Source organism: Drosophila mojavensis, unplaced genomic scaffold (genome assembly GCF_018153725.1).
Source record: "Drosophila mojavensis isolate 15081-1352.22 unplaced genomic scaffold, ASM1815372v1 contig_277, whole genome shotgun sequence".
Lineage (NCBI taxonomy): Eukaryota > Metazoa > Arthropoda > Insecta > Diptera > Drosophilidae > Drosophila > Drosophila mojavensis.
In genome coordinates, this window is record NW_025318822.1 from 1,986,135 (window position 1) to 2,006,104 (window position 19,970).

Consider the following 19,970-nt stretch of genomic DNA (forward strand, 5'->3'; position numbering starts at 1 on the left):
AACGACTGTCGCTAGCACCTAGAGAAGTTGCTAATGAAACGCATTGACGTTACAGTGTACACCATTTGTTTACTTCTTCAATTATTATGAAAAACGACATTGCTAATAGACTTCAAGATATCGTGTTTGCAATGCCTATAGATATGGGCGCAGTCTTTGCCCAGGAAGCCGTCAAGTTCAGCCTGTTCATAGACCTGCCTGTACACATGTTCGCTCTCCAGAAATCCCTGATGTTGGGAGGGGCTACCAGAAAAAAAAAGGTTTATTAGTCTATATTAGTCTGTATGTGAAAGTCAAAGTCCTACCTGAAGACAAATGTCAGGATGTCGCTCAATATGTGCGGATACTCATCGTCAAAGGGATGCCTGGCCAGCTCGCACACGGTTCGCAGCAGGCACGTTTCGTGTAAGCCATAGGAAGCTAGGACATCCTCGATGCTGCTATACAGCTGCCCAGCTGATAAGTCCTTGGGATGTATAGGCGCCAAGGCATTGTAGCCATATTTCTCATAGAGCTGTAGTTCATTTTGCTGCGTGCGCGGAACCTCGCGCTTGGTGTGGTAGTTGGCGAAGCCTGGCCAAATGGGAATGCTGTAGAAGGAGCTCAAGTTGGAGGGCAAGTTATAGGAAATGGCGAAGCACCAATCGACGAGTATACGCCGTTCCGGATAGAATTCAGCAACCGGTACCGAAACTGAGGAAGTGAGCTAAATAAAGGACACTTTTTAGAGTCGAAGTCTTGTGGAAAATGCAATCACAGCTGCTTACACCTAGTGAAGATGATGCCGGATACAATAAACAGCTCGTTGCTGTGCAGCCAATAAGCAGGCCAAGCACTTGGTATAGCACCCGATTGAATTTCATCTCTCTACGAACTGCTCGGCTTGAGACATACACCTCAACTGAATGAATCTATCACATGATTGCCCCAAAATTGAACCTCTGGGATATCTCTGGTTTCCGCTTACGTAGATGTACAACAAATAAAGTCATCAATCAACACAGAGTAAATATTTAGTTAATCTGTTCACAGCTAGTACTTAATCTATATGAAAATGATTCTTTGCAGTCATTTCGTTCTGTTCTCTCGTTCGGTCTTAAATGTTGTTCACACAGCTCTTTGTGCTTTTGCTGCTGATCAATTGGAGTCATGGCGAGAGCAGGACTCGACAGACACGATTGCGATCGACCTACGACCGGGTATTCAGTCGCAGGAAGCGTGCAGTAATCTTTCCGCCAGGCTCGTTTCTTAAGTTTACTTGTAATTTTGGCACTGGTTTGGTCTCGGCCTATCCGCAAGGCGTTACATTTGCTCTGGAGGAGGCGGTCTACTTTCCCCTTGCTAGCAAAACGGACGACCTCTTACCACAACGTTTACGGTCAAAGAAGCCAATAACAGCACATCCCCTGACAAGCAACAGAAAGACCTATGATTACATATCCGGCACGGACTGGCGCTACAAGGCTCAGGCATTTAGGTCCAGGCCACAGCCGTCAAGGACACATCGCATCGATCTGGATAGCTACACCAATCCTCACAATTGGCAGCACTGGGCAAAATATGGCTCAAGGCAGGCTCAAAAGTGGCAGAGCTCTGCCGCAACACTGAGCAACAATCGTAAGTGGGCAAAGTGGACAACTCCTGCGCCCAAATGGACAGCTGCCTGGACAAGTCGTTGGAGTAGACCTACTCCACGAGCAATTGCTGAATCTCCCCATTTCCATGGTCATCGCGATCGGCGGCAGCTCTTCGATCACTTCAGTGGACTCAGTGCACGGTGCGTAGTGAGTGAAGCAGTTGAACTCCATATAATAAACTGAACTTTTCAGCTTTGGCTTCGATGTCAAGTCCTGCATACTGCGCACCATATGCGACTCCAAGCGTCTCCTGCTGCCACCAGGCTATTCCATGCTGCAGGATATGCTGCGCTTGGTGTTCACGTAAGTGTCAGGAAAGCTGTCGCTATTCGATTTGATTATTCATTCTTTTGCCTATAGCATGCCCCGGATAGATGGACTAGACGATGATTACTCACGTATCATGAGAAAGGACGCCGATGCCTGTGCCCGGGAGCTGAAAACTAAGTGCAATATGAGCCTTTTGATTTGGCTATTGAGCGGTCGAATGGATAAAATTAACGCTGTTTCTGATTAAGAAGTTTTTTTTTATATTTGATAAGAAAATTAAATATTTGTATAGCAAACAGTTTGAAATCATTTAAATAAATATAATAAAACTAAATATACATATTAATAAAATAAAATAAATAAATAAATGAATATGAATTTACTCTTTAAAAAGGGGCTTAGAAAGAGTACTCCATTGAGCTCTTCACTCTTTACTTACTTGCAAAATTTTCTAAACAAATTTTTGGAATTCAAAGAATTAACTATATATATCGTCGCACTCCCGCGAAATGATCGTAGGTCGAAAAATGGAATTTTACAGAGGAAGCTTTTTTCCGAAACTAGAGCGAATTCAGTTATTATTTTTTGCAAGCATGTGAGACAGACGTTTTGTAATCGTTCTGCATTAAAATCTCAATTTCGCAAAAAAATCAACATATGATCATTTCGCGGGAATGCGACGATATATAAGCATGATTGAATTTTTGCGTTAGAAATCTTTTATTATTTTTAATTTTTTGTAAGATTAAAGTATATAAACATAAATATTCATTGAAAATTAAAAATATTTTGCCATACTTGATATAATAAAATAAAATAATAATAAAAGATTATACATACACGATATAAATATGCTGTCTCAGAAGAGCCTAATCTAAACAATCATCTGTGACAACTTTATTTATAATTTTCATAGCAAGTTCCACTTTGCTATTATGTTTATCTAATATCTTGAGGGTTTCTGGCGACTTTGGAATGTCAATAAATAATTTGGGCTCATCTATTGTTGGTCTTCTTTGCTCAACAATTGACACTCAGTTAGAGCTGATTATAGTAATTTCTAGGTAAATTGATTGCTTCCCACATCATACTTAGGCTCTCCATCGTTTACGTCTCAGTCAGTGCAGGTCAGTCATGCGATACAGTCTCTGGATTCACTTGGTCCGGCAGCTGGCACTTGTCCTGTTGGTCTTGGGCGAGCCCAATAGAACGGAGTTGCATCATGTTGTCGATCGAGTCTTCTCGCGTCAAAAACGTTTCGTATTGTTTTCATCGGGCTCGAATTTGAAATTTACCTGCTCAATAAGCGCAGGGCTGCTCTCTCGCTTTCCGAGCGGAGTAGGCATGAACCTTGAGGAGGCGGTGTACTTTCCAGTGCCAACGAGTCGAGTGGATCTCTATCCAAAGCGTTTCCGGCCGCGAACGACAACAACGCCTGTGCCAAAAACAAGCACAGAGCCAACCTATGTGTGGATCGCTGGTACGGACTGGAGATTTAAGGCAACGCCTATCAAGAAACCGACCCCAGTAAGGCTACATCAACGCATTGACCACAGGCCCCAAAGGCCGAGCTATGCTGATCCAGCCAAATGGAAGCAGTGGTCTAAGTACGGAGAATATTATAAAAATTGGACACCAGCAAGGCCGTATGAGAAATATGGCCAGCCGGGTAAGTGGAGTAAGTGGACGACACAATCGCCGGCTTGGAGCAACTATGGCAAACGTTGGTACAGATCGGCTGAATCGGAGCTGCAAGAGGAACCGGATTCAGCCGATGAGGACCCATATGATCCGGATATGACGTCCTATAAGCCTATTAACTATCCCGATTTGGAGCACGTCAGGGATTGGCAGCATTATCAGGGACATCGCGATCGGCGGCAGCTGTTTGACATTTTTGGAGCCTTTGGCAAGCAGTAAGTGAGAGAACGAGAGATATAGCGAGAGAGGGAGGAGGCAGATGAGTAGTGCTTATTCGATACTGTAATATCTATTAACTTTCAGCCTGGGTATCGAAGCCAAGGCCTGTGTACTGCGCGCGATCTGCGATAGCAAGCGTTTGCTTCTGCCACCTGGGTATTCCATGCTACAGGACATAGTTCGCGTGATCTTTACGTGAGTGAATGATTGAGAATATGTCTAATTTAGCTCACATATAACTCTATTTCCATTTAGACTGCCCACAATATCGGGCGTGGAGGATGACTATAGTCGCATTATGCGCATGAATGCAGAGGATTGTGACAAGCACTTTAAGGATGGCTGTAAATTAAATCTATTGGGCTGGCTTCTAGACGCCAAATGGGGTCAGTGAATAAAACAAAACTGAAGCAAAATTTGTATGCACTTTATTGGACAAAGGGTGCTTCCCAGAGGGACAGCTTGCACTTGGGATAGAGAGCCGCGCAGTCGCCGTCATGAGCGTGGGCCTTGTCATAGCGAGAGTCCCGGTAGGCCACGGGCTCGTGGTCCAATGCCTCAGGAATGGTGAATACTGCGCGTAGCAGTTCGCCGACAAAGCTGCCGGGCTCCTTCTCATGGGCCTTCTGACCAGTCTCACAGAGAGTACGCAACACGCACTCATGTCCGTTGTGACCACGTCTGAAGATTAGGGAAATATTTAGGGTGAACTCATATTGTATTGCTTTCAACACTATGTTTATCATCTCTCGCTTACTTATCCAGATATTTTTCAATCCTCCCGTATAAGGTCTGCCGGCTGTTGCGATGATATTTGATCTGAATGTTTTCCATTCGCGTTAGTTCAGAGTCGGCTACGCTGGCAACTCCACTGCGTCGGTGACGATGGTGCGGATTAGCTGCGTCTGGCAGGCTGCGTTTGCCATAAACCGGATAGATTTGGTGATGACGTTGTGGCTGCGACTTGGGTTTATGTGCGGACTCAGCCGGTTGATAATAGCCATTTCGCTGGCGCTGACCATTAGCAGCACTATAGTAGCTATTCCGATGGCGCAGCGTATTCTTGAGACTTTCAACAAGGGATTAACAGAGAGTGCTGAATTTGTATGTGTTAACTTACTGTGATGCCAGAGCCCAGTACGGATAGCGTGTGGTCGGTGCCCGGCTGAAGGGCTGGGAGAAGCTCTGGAAGGGATTGCGCATGCTGCTCACCGGACGGCTGTAGTAGTAGTGATTGTCCTTACGTCTGGCCGGCTCTGAGGGCCGTCGGTAAAAGCTGTCCGAGTACCGATAGGTGGGATGCATGGGTGTTCGAAACACAGGTGAGCTGCTATAGTAGGAATTATGACCGCTGCTACTTCCAGCTGCCCCATTCGACAAGTTGATGTAGTTGGGCTTGTACTCAGCGTTGTTGTTATTGTTATTGGTTTGCTTTGCGTCCTTTTGGGCATCATCCACGTAGGTTATGTTGGACACAGTATCGTTGCGACTAACATCTATTGTGCCATCTTCGAGCTTGTTCAATATATCCTCAATGGCTTCACTGGGCGGCTTGCTGGGCAATTCCCAGGCCAACGCAACGGTTATACCCAGCACTAGATAGTTCGTGTAGTCCACCATACAGATGATTTCATCGAACACTGCGGACGGAACGGAACGAAACAAATGAAGCACGTAAATTACATCGTTTGGGGGCAATGAAAACGGCAAAGACTTACCCATTTGAAAGGAACTGCCCTCCGGAAATACCAAGTAACGTCGCTTCCTCGAGAGTAGCTCTTGTGTTTGCATTGTTCGACTGGCTGATTCGTTCAGTTTCGCCTCGATGAGTTTCCCCAAATCGGAGCTGCCTGCATTCTCCACATTCTGTAGTGGTCCAGTCGCTGGCAAGGTGATGCCCTCGCCGGCTTTCATTACATCGCCCTGGCAAACACCTAAGCTGGCCAACAGCAGCACAATTGGTAGTAGCAAAGGTGCAGCTGGGCGCCCAAACCTTGCTCTGTTGTTGATACACATTTCCTGCACTTGCGGCTAACGCGTTGTTCATACGCTAACTGGCAGGCAAAGTTACAAAATGCTGCGCCAGCCAACCTGTTCCAAAGGCACTGACATAGAGATGTGCCTAGCTCTCGGTTGGGCTGTTAATTGCAGTCAGTTGCCCCTCCAATGCCTCATCTAGTGGCAATTGAGAACTTTCAAGTTTGTCTGTACATCGTTGGTCTAACATTGGAGTGTTACTTTGTCTTTTAGTTCTTATTAGTTTTCACACTTTTCGTCTGTGGCTTTATCCACAGAAGATAGGGCGTGGTGGGGTATAACTAGTTTCTCAAGAGGGAAAAAATGTATATTGGTGAAGTTATATTTCGATTTATCGAGTACCTAGATATCTTGATATAATAACAAACTAGGAAATAATCTGCTAGACATAATAAGAACAAGAATAAGAATAAGAATAAAAGATGTTAGAGCTTATTAATCTTTCTATTAATATATAATCTATAATTTAGAAGCACCAATTAATATCTATATATAAATTAGTAGTAGTCGTAAAAGTAGTAGTAGAAATTGTAGATGTAGCAGTAGCAGTAGTAGCAGTAGTAGTAGTAGTAGTAGTAGTAGTAGTATTCGTAGTAGTAGTAGTATTGGTAGTAGTAGTAGTAGTGGTAGTACAATTAGTAGTAGTAGTAGTGGTAGTACAATTAGTAGTAGTAGTAGTGGTAGTACAATTAGTAGTAGTAGTAGTGGTAGTACAATTAGTAGTGGAAGTAGTTGTATTTACAGGGTAACTCACAAGTCGGTTTTATTCCGTTCTGGTACTTAAAATGCATTTTTTTCACGTTCTGCTTCGTTCTAAGAATCAGTTTGTCTTTCTAGTTGTGTTTGCTTCGTATGCTCATTGGTCTATTTGAAGGTTCAAATTACTTTGTCACGCGACCAACTTCTTCTGGTCAGAACTGGCAGGTTCTTAAGCTAGGGCATAAAGCTAAGCAGCCATTAATACTATTTGGACTGTAACTAACTCAATCTTGTTCTAGTTTGGCCAATTTAGAGAAGACAAACACAAAGGGGAAAGTAGTCGTAAAATCTGATTAGGTTGATAGGAAAGTATTTTCGATAGGATAGGAAAGTATTTTCGATATGTAGATAATGTAATAATTATCAAATTATAATCGTCTTCATGAGAGGCATTTTATAAGGAACAACTTGGAGACTTTGTACATTTATCATTTGATTGTTTAATAAAATAAATAAGTATGGCAACGTATGTTGATATTAGGGACATTCCGCTCTTTATTGCAACCAAAATGTGTGCGTGCAGTCGGAATAAATTTGCCGACAGTTTCCTTGCTGCTGATGCGCTTCTACATAATGCGGGGGGATGTGCCGCAGCAGCACTTCAGCGGCTTCATTGTCGCTCGGCAATTGAAAGATGGCAGACACCAGCTCCATAATAAAGCTCTGGGGCTCAGCTGAAGCTGTCATCGTCTGTCCCAGACGTTGGGCCGATTCGCAAAGTGCTCTCTGAATGCATGCTGTCCCATTAAGCTGTCGCCTGTGGGATGGGACTTAGTACAGTGGGTCATAGCTGTGTGTGTCGCACACTCACGTTCTATACAGTCGTTCGATCTTGCCAAAGAGAAGTCTCCGCGAGCTCAAATGCTGCTGCAAGTGCAGGCGCTCAACAATGTCATCCTTTGCCAGTTGATCTGGAACATCTCGACGTCGCCGCCGCCGTCTGCCGAATACGGGATATATGTGGTGCTCAGGTGGTCGGTGTAACACCTGACGTGGACGCTGTTCGTAGCTGTTGCTGTAGCCTTGTCTGTTAAATAATACAAATTTATTTGAAATGTTACTGTATAAAGAGATTATTAAACTGTGGATGGAAGAACCTAAATAAATTCGAAATAATTATTCGGTTTGTAGGTCTTCTAGAAAGTAGCTGTAGAAACTAAAATCAAATCATTTGTTTTTATTAAAATACACAAATTTATAATATATTTACATTTTATAAGGAAAAAAAAAAACTAGTTTCTGCCCTTATATTCTTTTGTTCAATTTTAATAAGATAAACTTAGACTGTTTGTTTAGACTGTCGTCTGCATAAATACCTTTGCATTGGCTGCTCATAGGTACTCCACGTTGGCTGCTCATAGGAGCTCCACTGTTGCTGCTTTCTGCGCCAATTTTGCTGCACCCTGTCTTTGTTGCGCTGCCACCAATTGTCTGACCAGCGGTCGGCGCTGCCACGTAGCGGGCGGGTGGTGGAGTCAGCTGCCCACTGTCGCCACTTTGGTATTGACTGTCGCGCATGCCAATTAGTCGGCCTCCCTGCATGCTGTTGTCCATTAGGCGAATTTGCATAAGCGGAAGTGCCCGCGCCGCCCCGCACATTCGCCGTATAGTACGGATAGTTGTGGACATTGGAGGCATATGTGGACGCTGCAGCTGCAGACGCCGATGTTGGTGGCGCGTACATAGCCTGCCAATTAATGGCGGATCGAATATTACTGGTCTCCGCCATGGCGACCGTCTCCTGCTGGACGCTGTCGTTGCGTCGCACTGTGCCCAGTGTGCCATCGTTGAGGCGGGTGCGCAGGTTCTCCAGCAGCTCGCTGGGCGGCTTGCTGGGCAGCTCCCAGGCCACGGCGCATGTGATGCCCAGAATAGCGAAATTGGTGTAGTCTATAATGGGTATGATTAAATCAAAGACCAGCTGGAAAGAGCTGCCCTCGGGAAACAGCAGATATCGCTTCTGACGGTGCAGCAACAAAAGCTGCTGACGCGATGAATGCGAGGTATCCTCAAAGAAGCCGCTCTCGCCACCAGCTGCATGTGTGTAATTGGTGGTCGATATCGCTAATTCATTTGATTCATTAGTTCTACTGCTCAAAAGCTTTTTACTCTGGCTCAGCAGGAGCACCAATGCAACCAACAATGCACAGCCAAATAAAATTATGATGCTTCTAGCCATGCTCTAGATTAGTTTTAAATAAAGCTCAGCTGGGGATTATTTTTCTAGAAATAAATTCAATACTGTCGGGAGCTTAGTATATATGCTATAATTAATAATATATTTTATATAATTATAATACTACATACTATTACATAAATATATAAATATAATTATTACTTATTTGTTCATACTATACATAGATTTAGATAGCTGTATTTACTGAGGTATTTTGCTGTGAATTTAGCAATGCTCAGTAATTAAAATTAGGAAATACAAAAAATTTAATCACTCAAGAATTTTAATACTTTTAAAACTAATGTTTTTATGTGAGTAATTAATAAAAATTTTCAAATATTTTATTTAATTAATAGTTTATTTTCTATGTAAATATTTAACATTAAATTAGAATATTTAAAAATTTTAATTGCACTATTTTATTCAAGCAATTTAACTTTGATATAAATATAACTTGATATAGCTTAAATCTTGCATATTTAGTTGGTAAATTTATATACTTTTATATGAGTTAGCATAAAAATGTAATTCTTTCAATTGTTTTTAATTTATTTGAACTTTTTTTTGCTTTGTGTAATTGAACCGTTGAATCGTCGCCGTTCAAAGTTGTGGACAATTAAGCTGTCAATTATTGGGGCTTGCCATTGTATTAACAAGCACACATATGTACACGCTCGCACACACACACACTCACTTCAAATTTGCATAATTTCACTTTGGCTTCGATGCGACAGTTCCATTTGGTGGCAATGCCAATCATGCGTTAAATTAATGCAGTTTTCAGCAGCTAAAAATGCTGCAGAACTTCGTGGCTGGCTTCGTGTCCACAATTAAAACGCGTCCATTTTCAATGCCTCAAGGGCAATTTGCGCAGAAATTTATGATGCAGATAATTACGATTAGAGAGGCGAGCCGCTGCGGGAACGAAATTTTCATTCGCCTATTTTTCCTTTTCAATATTGATGCCATTAGCTGTCAGAGCTGAACTGATACTACGGACATGGCGTCCGGCATTCGGTTGGCTCTTCGACTGCCGGTTCGGCTGGTCAGATGGTCAGCACCGTTTAATTGTACAATTAGCACCCAATTGAGTGTCGTTAACTCGTTTTATTGTCGCTTACAGAGGCTTTTAAAGGTGCGAACTGTCGGCCTCCAACCATTCGATAATGGTTCCAATGCCCCTGGGCACACGGTTCAGATAGTTTTAACATATACCACAGCGTTGACAAATGGTCGATACATTTTGAACGAACTTTGCAAATACAAAAACAGTCAGTGTGGCTTTGAGGCAACTTATATACAAAATGCATTTATTGAGCAACATTAAATTTTGCATTATTGCATCTTCCATGCATCTGAAACAACTTGAGTACAATAACCACAAATAAACAACACCGTATATTCATCATATTTTCTACTAAAAAGTTTTCTGAACAAATGTAAATGTGCAATTTATATCATAAATGAAATTTGGGATATTCATATATAATTTTTTAATGCAGGTAACTGAACCAAAAATTCAAATTAGAAAATGCTAAAACTTTTAGATTTTATTTCAAAAAGTTTTTGTATTATTTATATTTTATTTTAGTTTTTGTTAGGAGTTCTTAAAAGTATTTGTAAACTAAGAAAAAAAAAATAAATAAATAAATAATAAAATTTTGCAGATTTCTTGAGTATTAAACCTTTAGTTTATCCACGCAAATTGAAGCGCTCTGCGAGCTATAATTTCCATTCCCTCATTTGGTTTCACACACCCCCTCCACACACACACACACAGAGAGAGAGAGACTTTTACATACAATCAACACCTCCGTTTAAATTGCAACCCCTCAGCAATTATCGCACTTGCATGTTTCCCCCTCTCAGCTCGTATAGCAAACACGCTGAACAGAGACCAACATAAATTTAAATTAAAGCAAATTTCCAGCTGGCTTTTGTGTGTTTTTTAGCTTGCTCCTCTTTTTGGTTGCTCATGTGAGATTTTTGCTAATTTTTACCAAGTTGAACTGTAAACAATGTCAGCATTGTAACCAAATGAAAACAAATGCACCAAACAAAACACATTGCGCATACTGCGGGTGCCAGTCGTTGGGTGAGTCTGTGTACGAACAGAGACAGACAGAGAGAGAGAGAGAGAGAGCGCGTGAGAGAGAGAGAGGGGGAGGGGGGAGGGAAATGATTGTATTAGTTGCTCGACGCTGGGTACCTAACGAACAGCAGTTGCACTTGCCAACACAGTCGTTGCAGCAGTCGCAAAAATTTTCGTAGCATGCAAAACATTTGTCAAATGTAAATTAGCAATGGGACTGGTGTTAGCAATGAGCTGGGGGAGCGGAAGAGGGGGGCGGTGGTTGAATGCTGTGGTTCTTTCGCTTGGCATTGGGGCGCGGACAGAGGCTTTCCGCGGTGCAAATCGCATAAAATCACACTTAATGCCCGCAGGCAGCGGCTGCATGCAAAAAGCGCAGCGAGACGTGAATGTCGCCGGCAAACAAACGTCTACTACATGTGTAGAGAAGTGGGTTCTGCTCAGGCCATTGCAATGGGCCGGGGGTAGCTATTAAGAGGGGCTCCTACAAATACATACAAATATATGTACATATACATATATATATGTATGCATGTGTAGAGTTGCAGTGCTGCAGGCAAACGCGTCCCACTCATTTCCAATTTCCAACTTGTTTCTTGTATTGTTCCCAATTATCGCATGCGCCGTACAAAAGCAATGTTTAATTTTTGTTGCAGCAACTTTTGTATGCCACATGCCACGTGCCACACCTAGAGCTAGACAGCCTCCCAAAAGTACAAGTCTAACTTTAATAAGCGCCATTTCAATCGTTGTTATTGCTGCTGTTGCTATTGCTATTGTTGTTGCTGTTGTTGTTGTTGTTGTTGTTGTTGTTACTGCTGCTTGTTGAACCGGGTGCTGCCCACGTTGCGTATGAGCAATTTACATGTCGAGTGTCAGCTGTGACTCGGTCTCTGTGTGTGTGTGTTTGTATGTGTGTGTGTGGACATTTGTATTGTACCAACAAAGTTCTCTGTGTTCTCTCAAGCGCAATTCATGCGCTGATAAGAAAATTCAAATTTTGAAATTTTCGGCAACAAACTTTCTAATCTGTATTTCAGTGCACAACCATAGTTAAATTAATTAATTAAAATTGCTGTGTGCATTTTGGTGCAGTGAACTGCTTAAAGTGCGACAAGTAAATAAACACAAATATCATATATGTGCACTTAATAAAATTTTAATTATAATTCAGTAAACTTATTACATTGTAATTGTAGTATTATTCTCTTATCTTTTGGGAGTGTATGAAAAATCAAAACAAATATGCATTGTAATATATTTATAAAAGATTTGTATTAAATTAACTAAATAAAATAATTTTTGAAGAGAATATTCTATGGGGCATACCTGATAAAATTTTTATAAAATAATTATATATTGCCAATAAATATATGTAAATAAATTATTTCATATTAAGGTCTATTTTTTAATTGCATTGTAAAACCTATTTTGTATATATTAGGAAACTAATGTAATTTGTATTTGAAAACTGTCTTTTATTCGTATTTTAATTATTTATTCCTTTTCATTTTATTTATTGTGTTCTTCATAGAACAATCTCGAGCTGCCATGAAAGAGAATATAGACAAACGCATGCGGCGGCACTGTGGAAAAATCTGGCTTAAATCACGGCTTTCGCATTGCGGAACTATTTGAAAAGCATGCGACGTCAATTGGCAGCTCCATTTTCAAGTCCAATGAACCTGATTAAACCTGAGAGCATTACAGATTAACACCTAGGCGTGAGCTGGCGGCCGTTCTGTGGGCTGTGCGTTCAATGAACTGAGTTGAACCAGTTTAAAGTATCGTAACGGTAATTCAGAATAATTTCGAGAAGTAACGAAATATGGCACAGTTGACAGAACGGATTAGCGTTCAGAGAGAAATCAAATAATTTCGTATTACATTATTTGTATGATTATAGAGAGCGACCTCGCTCGAGTAGCTGAGAGTACGACTCAATTGTACTCTGGGATATAGATTGGGACTGAAAAGTTGACTTGCATTTAATTTCGCTGTTTGTGTCAGTCGCCAGCATTTTAATTATGTCAAATTCGGATGCCGTTCTGTGTTCTGTGTTGTTGTTTTTCTTAGGCTGTTGGCAGCAGGCAAACGTCAGCAGCTAATTAGAGAGAGTGAGCCAGAGGCGTGGTGCGAGTCACTCAATGTCACTCTGCCTGGGCATTGTCTCCGTCGCTGTTCGCAGGTTGCTAAGGTCCCCGGCCAGGTCCCAGGCGAGAGATGTGCTGACTAGGTCGTCGATGCTACTTCAGTGCTTGCCTTAAAAATTGTCACAGTTTCTGCTGCTGCTGCTTGGCCTTGTCATCATTTGCATAAGAAATTTATCTCAATGAGTAGCTAATTGGGAAATTGCGACATGCCCCCAGACAAATGCCTGCAGCGCCCAGCCTAACCCAAACCACCCCCACAACATCAACAAAAGGGCTGAGTGAATCGTTAGCATGTTAGTTTTATTACACTAATCCTTGAACTAATTTAGAGAACGAACCAGTGCTGAATCTCTGTCAAGCATTTTATAATTAACGCCAAGCGATGCTGGAAGAGCAAATAGAGCTGACTTTAATGCAAAAATAACTATTTAAGCAGCTGTAAGATCTCTGCAAGTGAATAGTAAAAGTGAAAAAGAATTGAAGACAATTTTAAAGTAAATGATTTAAACAGAATATTTTTTTAACTGCCCCTATTCAAGTGGACAGCACTGTGCGTGTGGAAATCAGCATTTGACTAATTGCAAATATACACAGTGTGATATTATAGGCAGCTTAATTTAGCTACACTCAAACGCAAATCCTGGCATTCATGGTTGCAAACTCAATTGGCTAACTGAGCTCATTAGCAGATGCCGCCTCTGGCTCGCTGGGCGTCAGTGGCCGATAATGTGGGGCAAAGGAAATTAAATTAATTGCACATTTTAATTGACATCGCATCAAATCAATTTGCCGCCCAGGCGGCGATTAATGTATGAATGCAACCAGATCGAGCTCTGTTTGCCACTGTTCCGCCCAGCCTTTTGCCTGCATGCATAATGAGCTCCAGCCGCTGCTCTTGGTTCTGCATTGAACATCATTGGGCGCCCTCGAATGCCAATAAATTATGCCAGGTGTGCGCCGGTGTGCGCGTTAAGCTTGTACATTAACTATTTGGCTCGCTGCAAACTGACCCACGGGGCGCACCACATAAACATTCACACCCACCTAGCCAAACTAACTCTGTATGGGTCAACTTATATTTAGCAGCAATGGAATCGTAGAATTCAACACATTTTAAATTTGTTGAAATACTATTATAATCAACTGTAAATTTGTAATGTAGAGATATGCCAATTGTTATTATTTATTTTATTAAAACAAAATATAATTTATATGTATTCAATATTTAATTAGAAATGTAGTCAAGCTATTTTATTTCGATTTTATTGGATGAAACAGGCTTTGGCATATTGTTGTAATTTTAGTATTTTATTGCACAATAAGAGATCAAAAAAACATATTTTCCAGCTATTCAATAAGAGATTCAATTTATATGTATATATAGCCTTTGTTTGGGATATGCGTTTCTAGAACTCTTGCGAGCTAACCCAAATAATTTGGTCACATTTCAAGCTGCTATCATGACACTGCAATTAACAATTTGCAATTAATAATTTGTGCTCGACTATTGTGGTTTGCTCCATTTAATGTTAGAATTGGCCATGAGCTGTGATCAAATAATATTTTGAAATGCCATAGAAATATCACATGACAATGACAATTAAAGCGATTTGAAATTACTCTCAATTACAATCTAATCAAATCACTCGTTTATCGAATCGAATTGAATTAAATACTCTATGCAATGTATTTATGCAATTACTAAGATTGCAGACGAAACTTTATGCGTTCAGCAATTGAAAACTGAATTGCTGATGCGCTGCATGTGCTCGGCGGGGGAAGGCAGCTCAGCTGCTTACACGTAATTTATTTTAAATTTTCTCAAGGTACTTACCACAAATAAACAGAAACAACAAGAGTAAAATATCGTAAAACACAAACTCTCTGCAGTGACTATGTGAGAATGTGAGAATGTGATATTTCGAATGCTGCAGCTGCTGCAACTTCTTCCAGCAGTTATTAATTGTAAATGCTTGGCAACTTGTGTGTCATTGTACAGCTGGAGGAAAATACAAAAAGCTCCTCAATTTCGTATATGCTCTAGCAAGGCCTTGGCTAATATGAATGTACCATGTGACAGGAGTTTACTTCGCCAGAGCCTTTAATCCTGCCTCAATTAAGTTTGGCATATGCAAGAGCTGGAAATTGCTCATAGTTAATCGAGTACAGGGTATCTGCTAGTCGGCCAATTAGATCAGTTTAACTCATTTGCGGCTCTACTCGGGCTCTTCAGCGAAAAACGGAAGTTCTTTGTGTGCGAAACAAACTTGAAGAGTGCAGGCAACAACTACAACAACCGCAAAAGCAATTGTACAATTACAACAAAATGCCTGCATGCGCATGCATGCATGTGTGTCTGTGTGTGCGTGTATGAGTGTTTGGGTGCATTTTTATATGCCATCGTATGCGTGCGTGTAATTTATGTTTTCAACTTAATTAAAGTTAATTTTTAATGCCGGGCGTGGTCGGCAGGTCTGCGGGCATGGGCGTGTCAACTGGCTCAAAGGCGCTCGCAAACATTTTAACAACACTTGGCATTTCATGCTGGTGACATTAAACAGCATCAGCATCAGCAGCAGCAACTGCAACTTTTGTCATGCAATGAGGTCAACAATGAGCGCCCGCAAAAAAATATGCTACATTTTTTTTGCTACTTGCCTCTCTACTTTGCTCTGCTCCGCTCGCCTCGGCTGTTTAATATAAATGCCAATTAAATGCATGTTGCTCGTTGCAATAAAAAAGGTCGCTGGAAATGGCACAGCTTAATTATAAATAACACAACACAAACACAACAACAACTATCAATAATTAATTAAGAATTAATGAATAGCCTGCCCTCTTCATATGCATATAAAAACTCACTTCCCGAGAGAAAAGTCTTTTTCTCCGAATGCAATTTCTCACAGCAGACCTTCAACTCTGTTGCCTATGAGAGCCTATATTTTAATAATATTGTTGATATGATTGAAAATAAAACTAACCTATTTTAAACTAATTGTAGGTAATTATTGCATTTTTAGTAATTCTGTAAGATAAACTATTTTCATTAAATATAGATAATTTTAGGCAGTCATTGCTAAATGCTTTGAGAAATGAAAAACTGAAATAGTAAACCGAACCTCAAGGCTGGAAATTTCTTAAATCTATGGTACGTACTACGTAGACCCAAATTAAACATTTGTTATTAATGCTTTAGTTTTTTTTATTCATCTTTTGCTTTACAGTTTACCGTAGTTGATCCATTGAAGCACCGTTGTCAGATATCGTCTGTGTATGGTGATATGCTGTCAAAGCTCAACGGGCAGTGGCTATGTAGAATCTGCTCGCAGTTCTCCTCGCGCATATACGGAATGTGATGTTTCTCGTGATCCTCAAGGCTAAAAAAAAAAAAAAAAAAAAAAAAAAAAATAATAATAATAATAAAAAATAAATAAAATAAATTATGCAGCTTCATTGACAGTCGGATCCCAACTTACGTAAACATATATCTGAATAGTTTGTATAAGAAACCCTGACTATCGTGGCCAGCTAATGCTGTGCAGTATGCTTTAAGGGCACAGGCTTGGCCGTCGAAGCCACTGCGGTCCATTAGCTCCTGGACCAGCTCGTATGTGTCCCTTCTAAAGGGTCGATTCTCATGCTTCACCAATATCGGTGTGTTGGCTCGAAATCCAAAGCCATGCGCCCAAATAGTTGGGCTTGCTATCACATTGTTCTTGACATTTATGCGAAACTTCAAATGGAAAGAGGCATTTGTTAGGCAAACTCGAATGGCAAGTTAAACCTCTTCTGCCCGATTGTTACCCACAAATATGCGAGACGTCTCAATTATGTCCAGAAAGCGTTTGGCTCGACTATGCGGAGTAGTTGCATTCAGCTGCGCAGCCACAGTCAAGTTGATCAAAGCAGCTGCAAGCAACAGAGAAACCTGGAGAATGTTCATTGCTGAGGCTGCAGCCAGAGAACTGAACTAAACGCAGCGTGACAGCAGCCCGGACAGTTATAAATGTGACAAACGCAGCAGATTCTTGTTGAAAATTCAAACTGGTTCTGACAATAACATTGATTACTACTAGCCTGCTAAGTGCTCTAACTGTGCCAATTCCTGTGCCACTGTGACAATTTGACGCTACCATGCGAAATGAATTCAGCAAGTGTGTATGAAACTGCTGAGGTCTTTGACTACATTTCTTAGGAAACTAATTTGTGCTCTTGGAAAACAATTTCTAAACTAATCTATTGTGTACAAGCTATCAGTAATGTTGGTGGGCCCTGATCTGTACTCACCTAAATATTAGCTTGAGTAGCTTGAACAGCATTCCGCTCTTTTGGTGGGGCTTATCAACATCCCAAATGGCCGTGCAGAAGGATTTCAGCAAGCAGGCGCGTCCATCAAAGCCATGGCTAAGCAGAAACGATGCTCGATTGAAATATACAAGAAAAGGTAGCATGATGAGTGCAGTGAGTACTTACCCATCCAGGGCAGATTCCAGTTTTGAGAACAAGTCGCGCTTGAACAGAATTCTGTTTTTCTGGCGCTGCTCCTTGGCATCAGGAAATGGATAGTTGGCACGAAAGCCATAGCCATAGGCGAAGAGTGTATTGATTTTGAGCAGAGTGTTCTTGCCATTGGTACGCCACTGCAGGCGCAAAGGGGAGTCCAGTCAGTACTATAGACTATAGATTCGAAACGCATTAAGATGCTCCACTCACCGACATACGCGAGCCCTTTGTGAACTCCAGGTAGCGTTTGCCTCGTCGCAGGATCCGTGTGCCATTGTTAACTGTCAGCTCGTTGGAGTTGAAATTGTCATAGTGCATGTCAATGTTGTCGCTGCTGTTGTGATGGCTGTCGTTGAGAGCGGACAGCGCATTGAAATCGTCGGCACTCTGCACAACAGCCGAGCCCATCCAAAACAGAACCACCATCAGCATCAGCGCTACGGCTGATGGGTGAGCTGACAGGCAAATCAAGGAGCAGCTGCCTCGGCATTTGCGCTTGTTGATTGCTGCACTTCCTAATACACTGCCAGGCGACGACATTATTGATCCAAAGAATGCTAAACACAATTATTTGACTTGTCTTTCAATTTAATATTAGTCTATTCTTTTTGTTTTCTTTGTGTACATTGTCTGCTCGTTTGTACGACGCGCTCCCGTCCAGTTTTTCCTGGTGACTGATGTGCCCTGGTATTCTTAATCTGTTTGACATAAATACCGGTATAGACCACCACCTCAGCCTCAGCTCCAGCCTCAGCTTTAGCCTCAGTCTCTGTCTCGCCCAGCTTCAGCTGAGAGCCAAAGCAGCGAAGCAGACAAACAAAATACCAACAACAATTGAAAAATCGTTGTCCCCTGCCTTTCATTGTTGTTTGTTATTGTTGGCATTGTTTATTTACTTATTTATCGCTTTGTGTGCTGCTCTGACATCGCATGTCTCGGCTGCTACATTTGCTTTTTCGTCTCTATTTCTCTCCCGCTGGCCAATTGCTGACTGTCTTCAGAAGAGAGCCGGACATGACATCCACTTGTTAACACTTTTTCTCTCTATCTTTCATGACGCTAATCTTCGTGCTGATTCGTGTTGACATGAAGAATTTACCAAGCCAGCTGTGGGCACATTGATGAAAGAGGTACGAAGAGCGATTGAAAATCGGGCTTGAATCTGGGTGAACTTTCTTTTATTCTAAATAAATGCAAATTGATCAATTCTGTAAAGGCGGAACTGGAAAGAATTTTCATAATTGGAGATTTCTTTGATTAAAATCAAATATGTACCGGTTAATTCAGTTGAATTCATAAGAAATCTCTATGACTAGAGGGATGACTAGAGCAGAGCAATAAATGTGTCAAAAATATATAGATTACTGCAGACTGTATGAAATTGATTGCCTAGGAATATTTTATTGGCACGATAAACATATAGAATATTGAAGGCAACTCTTTTGCATATAATGCAGATATCATCTTAATAAGAATGCTTCAAAGAATATGGAGCCCATGCTCTACTCTCTAAGTCTATTGACTACTACTGACACGGCTGTGGGACATCTGCACATATGTGATTTAGTATTTACTATTTCAGTTTAATATTTGGAGCCTGTTGATCGAGCCTGGAGGTATAAGTTGAATTTGAGGTAGTGTACAAATTGTATGCGTTGAAAAAGTTTGTGCTTGATGTATCATCTATGTATGCGGTGTGAGTGACTCGACTCCATTCTAACTGCTACGAACCTTACTGAGCTCTGCGAGATTATGACATGCAACTAAAACCTTAAGCAAGCGAACAACATATTCTTTTATTTTATCATTTATTTATCATTTATAAAATGTACAAATATTACTGTTTTAGATAAACCTGTAATAAATAAAAACAAAATATATATAAACAAACATTTACAAAAGTATATGCACACAGCAGAAAGGGAGCCCAGGGGCTGGACAGTGGGCTGGAGTTGCCTGATTGCGTATGCATGCAGTGTTGTCTCTTAAAAAATTGGTTTATTCTGGCGAGCTTATAAGTACATGTGCTGCTAAACTTACAATTGAAATATTCTTATATGCATACATATACATTATTTATGCACAGTAGTACATACATAAATTCAAATGGAAAATCGTTTCCAGTTTCCTTTTGAGGCACGCTTGAGACATTTTAAATATTCTAGTTAAAATGAATGACTTAATTTTCCTCTTTTCTTTTGTTTTTTGCTACATTGAGCCACACATCATTAAAATGATATGACTCAGCTGCAGAGTTTATTTGACGATTTATCTTAGTTCAGATAGCAGCAAATCGTGTAGCCAGGGGTCCTAGTGATGTCTTATATACTCTTACATTGAGTGGATGAACAATAATTTGTCAATTTTATTTTAATAATTGATTTGAGATTTATTGATTATTATTAATAATAAATAATATATAT

General features: G+C 40.9%; 6 protein-coding genes across 6 annotated transcripts; 2 read left to right on the forward strand and 4 right to left on the reverse strand.

Moving 5' to 3' along the window:
- Nucleotides 1-65: 65 nt before the first annotated feature.
- LOC6574099 lies at nucleotides 66-895 on the reverse strand. The gene is made up of 3 exons (XM_002000121.3): nucleotides 768-895; nucleotides 306-706; nucleotides 66-243 (listed from the first exon to the last, which is right to left on the reverse strand). The coding sequence occupies exons 1-3, from the start codon at nucleotides 861-863 to the stop codon at nucleotides 78-80; spliced, it is 663 nt and encodes a 220-aa protein (XP_002000157.1). The 5' UTR covers nucleotides 864-895; the 3' UTR covers nucleotides 66-77.
- A 205-nt stretch (nucleotides 896-1,100) lies between these two features.
- Nucleotides 1,101-2,154, forward strand: LOC6574100. The gene is made up of 3 exons (XM_002000122.1): nucleotides 1,101-1,777; nucleotides 1,830-1,940; nucleotides 1,998-2,154. Exons 1-3 carry the CDS (start codon nucleotides 1,101-1,103, stop codon nucleotides 2,152-2,154), a joined length of 945 nt encoding a protein of 314 aa, XP_002000158.1.
- Nucleotides 2,155-3,034: 880 nt separating this feature from the next.
- On the forward strand, nucleotides 3,035-4,221 carry LOC6574101. The gene is made up of 3 exons (XM_002000123.2): nucleotides 3,035-3,823; nucleotides 3,912-4,022; nucleotides 4,083-4,221. Exons 1-3 carry the CDS (start codon nucleotides 3,042-3,044, stop codon nucleotides 4,219-4,221), a joined length of 1,032 nt encoding a protein of 343 aa, XP_002000159.1. The 5' UTR covers nucleotides 3,035-3,041.
- A 34-nt stretch (nucleotides 4,222-4,255) lies between these two features.
- On the reverse strand, nucleotides 4,256-5,860 carry LOC6574102. The gene is made up of 4 exons (XM_002000124.4): nucleotides 5,546-5,860; nucleotides 4,948-5,467; nucleotides 4,585-4,896; nucleotides 4,256-4,508 (listed from the first exon to the last, which is right to left on the reverse strand). The coding sequence occupies exons 1-4, from the start codon at nucleotides 5,841-5,843 to the stop codon at nucleotides 4,256-4,258; spliced, it is 1,383 nt and encodes a 460-aa protein (XP_002000160.2). The 5' UTR covers nucleotides 5,844-5,860.
- Nucleotides 5,861-7,061: 1,201 nt separating this feature from the next.
- On the reverse strand, nucleotides 7,062-8,802 carry LOC6574103. Its single transcript, XM_044008333.1, has 3 exons — nucleotides 7,940-8,802; nucleotides 7,435-7,650; nucleotides 7,062-7,380 (listed from the first exon to the last, which is right to left on the reverse strand). The coding sequence occupies exons 1-3, from the start codon at nucleotides 8,800-8,802 to the stop codon at nucleotides 7,119-7,121; spliced, it is 1,341 nt and encodes a 446-aa protein (XP_043864268.1). The 3' UTR covers nucleotides 7,062-7,118.
- Nucleotides 8,803-16,240: 7,438 nt separating this feature from the next.
- Nucleotides 16,241-18,270, reverse strand: LOC6574104. The gene is given in 5 exon segments (XM_002000126.4): nucleotides 16,241-16,421; nucleotides 16,521-16,898; nucleotides 17,332-17,448; nucleotides 17,518-17,684; nucleotides 17,758-18,270. Coding segments are annotated over 5 exon segments (1,113 nt in total). The 5' UTR covers nucleotides 18,088-18,270; the 3' UTR covers nucleotides 16,241-16,300.
- Between the last annotated feature and the right edge of the window lie 1,700 nt (nucleotides 18,271-19,970).

Excerpts from the sequence above, each read along its gene's own strand:
- LOC6574099 (XM_002000121.3), bottom strand. The coding sequence starts at position 863 with ATGAAATTCAATCGGGTGCTATACCAAGTGCTTGGCCTGCTTATTGGC. Across the intron at positions 707-767 it reads CGGCATCATCTTCACTAGGT|CTCACTTCCTCAGTTTCGGT; the intron begins GTAAGCAGCTGT and ends TCCTTTATTTAG. Across the intron at positions 244-305 it reads ATCCTGACATTTGTCTTCAG|CCCCTCCCAACATCAGGGAT; the intron begins GTAGGACTTTGA and ends TTTTTCTGGTAG.
- LOC6574100 (XM_002000122.1), top strand. The coding sequence starts at position 1,101 with ATGTTGTTCACACAGCTCTTTGTGCTTTTGCTGCTGATCAATTGGAGT. Across the intron at positions 1,778-1,829 it reads TTCAGTGGACTCAGTGCACG|CTTTGGCTTCGATGTCAAGT; the intron begins GTGCGTAGTGAG and ends TGAACTTTTCAG. Across the intron at positions 1,941-1,997 it reads ATGCTGCGCTTGGTGTTCAC|CATGCCCCGGATAGATGGAC; the intron begins GTAAGTGTCAGG and ends TTTTGCCTATAG.
- LOC6574101 (XM_002000123.2), top strand. The coding sequence starts at position 3,042 with ATGCGATACAGTCTCTGGATTCACTTGGTCCGGCAGCTGGCACTTGTC. Across the intron at positions 3,824-3,911 it reads TTTGGAGCCTTTGGCAAGCA|CCTGGGTATCGAAGCCAAGG; the intron begins GTAAGTGAGAGA and ends ATTAACTTTCAG. Across the intron at positions 4,023-4,082 it reads ATAGTTCGCGTGATCTTTAC|ACTGCCCACAATATCGGGCG; the intron begins GTGAGTGAATGA and ends ATTTCCATTTAG.
- LOC6574102 (XM_002000124.4), bottom strand. The coding sequence starts at position 5,843 with ATGTGTATCAACAACAGAGCAAGGTTTGGGCGCCCAGCTGCACCTTTG. Across the intron at positions 5,468-5,545 it reads GGGCAGTTCCTTTCAAATGG|TGTTCGATGAAATCATCTGT; the intron begins GTAAGTCTTTGC and ends TTCCGTCCGCAG. Across the intron at positions 4,897-4,947 it reads TACTGGGCTCTGGCATCACA|TCTCAAGAATACGCTGCGCC; the intron begins GTAAGTTAACAC and ends CCTTGTTGAAAG.
- LOC6574103 (XM_044008333.1), bottom strand. The coding sequence starts at position 8,802 with ATGGCTAGAAGCATCATAATTTTATTTGGCTGTGCATTGTTGGTTGCA. Across the intron at positions 7,651-7,939 it reads TATGAGCAGCCAATGCAAAG|ACAAGGCTACAGCAACAGCT; the intron begins GTATTTATGCAG and ends ATTATTTAACAG. Across the intron at positions 7,381-7,434 it reads ATCGAACGACTGTATAGAAC|GCGACAGCTTAATGGGACAG; the intron begins GTGAGTGTGCGA and ends CCCATCCCACAG.